Source organism: Plasmodium brasilianum (assembly GCF_023973825.1).
Source record: "Plasmodium brasilianum strain Bolivian I chromosome Unknown PB_00_16, whole genome shotgun sequence".
NCBI lineage: Eukaryota > Apicomplexa > Aconoidasida > Haemosporida > Plasmodiidae > Plasmodium > Plasmodium brasilianum.
Window position 1 is genome coordinate 1 of NW_027122926.1, and position 2,535 is coordinate 2,535.

The window sequence follows — 2,535 nt, forward strand, 5'->3', positions numbered from 1 at the left end:
ATATTAATAATGTAAAAAATAAAAATATATATATATTTTTAATTTATTTATAAATTTTAGATAAAATATATATTTAATTGATTTGTACAGAATTTGGTTAACACCAACATTAAGTACATTTATAAATAATTTTAAGTTTTCCTTTTAATAGTAATTATAAAGAAGCGATAACCTGGTAAATAAATGTAAATAATCTGTACTTAATAACGATATTCTTTTATCGTATATCTCTAACTTTAAATTTATGAAAAACAAAATAAGCTAAAAATGAATTTAATTTGCTTTTACAATAAAAATATTTTATAAGATGTTTCTCACAAAACATATTTTATAGAATGAAATTTAAGTTTTTTAGTAAAAATACCTATAAAAATCCATAAATCTAAATACATTCACCTTCTTTCACTAAATTCAAAACATTACATATGTATTACTAATTTAAAGTAAATAATACATATTCCTAATAACATGAAAGAATAACTATTTTAGACTAGAACAATATATAAAGTAGAAATAAACAATTTTTAACTAAAACATAAATTAACACAAGTACTTAAATATATTAAATTTTATGTTATATATTAATTTTATTTCACACATATAGTTTTTCTATAAAAATATAATTAAATATAAAATATATATGTATATTATGACAAGGATATTTAGCTAAACGTGGAAGATATTTTATAATACTCATGAGAAAATATTAAAACGTTCAAATTCACTGAAAAACTAAGAACATATTCTATACTTGGGCATTAAGGAGTTCGTGTGGGGTTAGGTGTATTTAAAATATTTAAGCAATTATGAATGTATTTAATAAGCTCATAACTATAGATATCTCGTGTGTTATCTTATATTTATTACTTAATTACAAGAAGAAACATAATTCTTTCTATGCGTTTTATTTCTTCCTTAATTTAATTTTTTCAAATTTTTTAACTTTTTTATGATAGTAAATAACCCCTGTTATAAGTGTGACACCTAATATAATGAACGGTATGAAATATATTAGAAAACCAAATAAAGTGCACGATACATGGATTTCCGTTACCCACTTATTGTTCTTCCATACTGACACTTCGAAAAACGGTTTTAATATATCAGACCAATACATCCCTAAAAGTTTATTCAAATTTGGTCCTAACGTTTTCCAAAAATTTGGGGCGAAGGTATTCAATACCTCACGCAATCCTCTTAAAAGTCCTATACTAGCAGAATAGTCTAATATTAGTGATAATAATAATAAGAAAAGGAGTAATAAAGGTAGGCGTAGTCGTAGTCCGTATTTTTTAAGTACTATTCTCTTATATAATTTATCACTAATTGTCCTATTACTCTTAAGAAAATTCTCATAATCAAGTTCTTTGAATATTTTTTTTTCCAGACGGGAATATTTTTTTGTTTCAAAAATACAAGATTTACTTTTTTTATCTAGTTTATGAATTTCCTCATTATTTAAAGAACATCCATTTGATTTACTCTTTTTTGGTCTGTCTCTCTTCACATTATTACATATATTTGTTTTTTCGTTCTCTACATTATATGGTATCACTTCTCTTAATCCTAAAACAGATGAATTTATGTTCGTCATATATTTTGATAGTAATCGATAAATTCTTGTATCTAATTTTTTAACAGCTTTGTAGTTTTCATCTAAATATTTTTTAAAGGTACTCTAAAATAGCAAATCATATATTAGTAATTTACGGAATAAAAAATTTCTTGCCAAAAAAAATTACGAAAAAAAATAAAACAATAACAATCTGAATAATGTAAATATTCTTAAATATTATTATAATACCAGTTCACTTGTGAAGTTTCCTCTCCAAGATAAAAAAATAAACATCGCAAGATTAATTAAAAACAATAATTTCATTTTTTCAACCATTATATAGATATTTAATATTGAAATATATTAAATAAAAAGTTAACAATAGTATAATATTTTTTTAAAGATGGAGGATATTATAATTATTTATTAATTTAAATTTTATTTATCCTTTTTCTTTTTTTTTCGTAAAAAATAAAATGTATGTAACTGTAATATATTGTATAATATAGACAAAGAAATAGAACATTAAAAAAACATTAAAGTATTTTTATATTATATTTTCACTAAAATCTCATTTTTTATCAAAAAGAAAAATCTAAATTTATCCTTAATATAAAATAGACATAATTTAATGTAGTAGTGTAATTAAATTATTTTTGTTATAAATTCTCTTTAAATAATATAATAAAAAAAACTAAAGATTACTTATTTTTTCCAAGTACTCTTTATGCAGAATATAGAATCTATAGAATATATAGAATATAGATAATTGGTTGTTCTCTATATTCAAAGAATAATAAATAAGATTATGTTTGTTTTTCTGTTATAATTTATAATTTTATAAATAATACATTTTGAAGAAGCAGGTTATTATTTTTAAATAATCATAATCATCATGACAACATAATAATAGTAATAATAAATTAAGGAATTAGTATTTTATTCAATTTCTCATTATACATTAATAATAACACTTTCAT

The 2,535-nt window shown here is 20.5% G+C and overlaps 1 protein-coding gene across 1 annotated transcript; it reads right to left on the reverse strand.

Moving 5' to 3' along the window:
• Nucleotides 1–904: 904 nt before the first annotated feature.
• MKS88_000295 (fam-l protein) lies at nucleotides 905–1,891 on the reverse strand (the record flags this gene model as incomplete). Its single annotated transcript, XM_067219207.1, has 2 exons — nucleotides 905–1,678; nucleotides 1,805–1,891. 2 exons carry the CDS (start codon nucleotides 1,889–1,891, stop codon nucleotides 905–907), a joined length of 861 nt encoding a protein of 286 aa, XP_067070434.1.
• Between the last annotated feature and the right edge of the window lie 644 nt (nucleotides 1,892–2,535).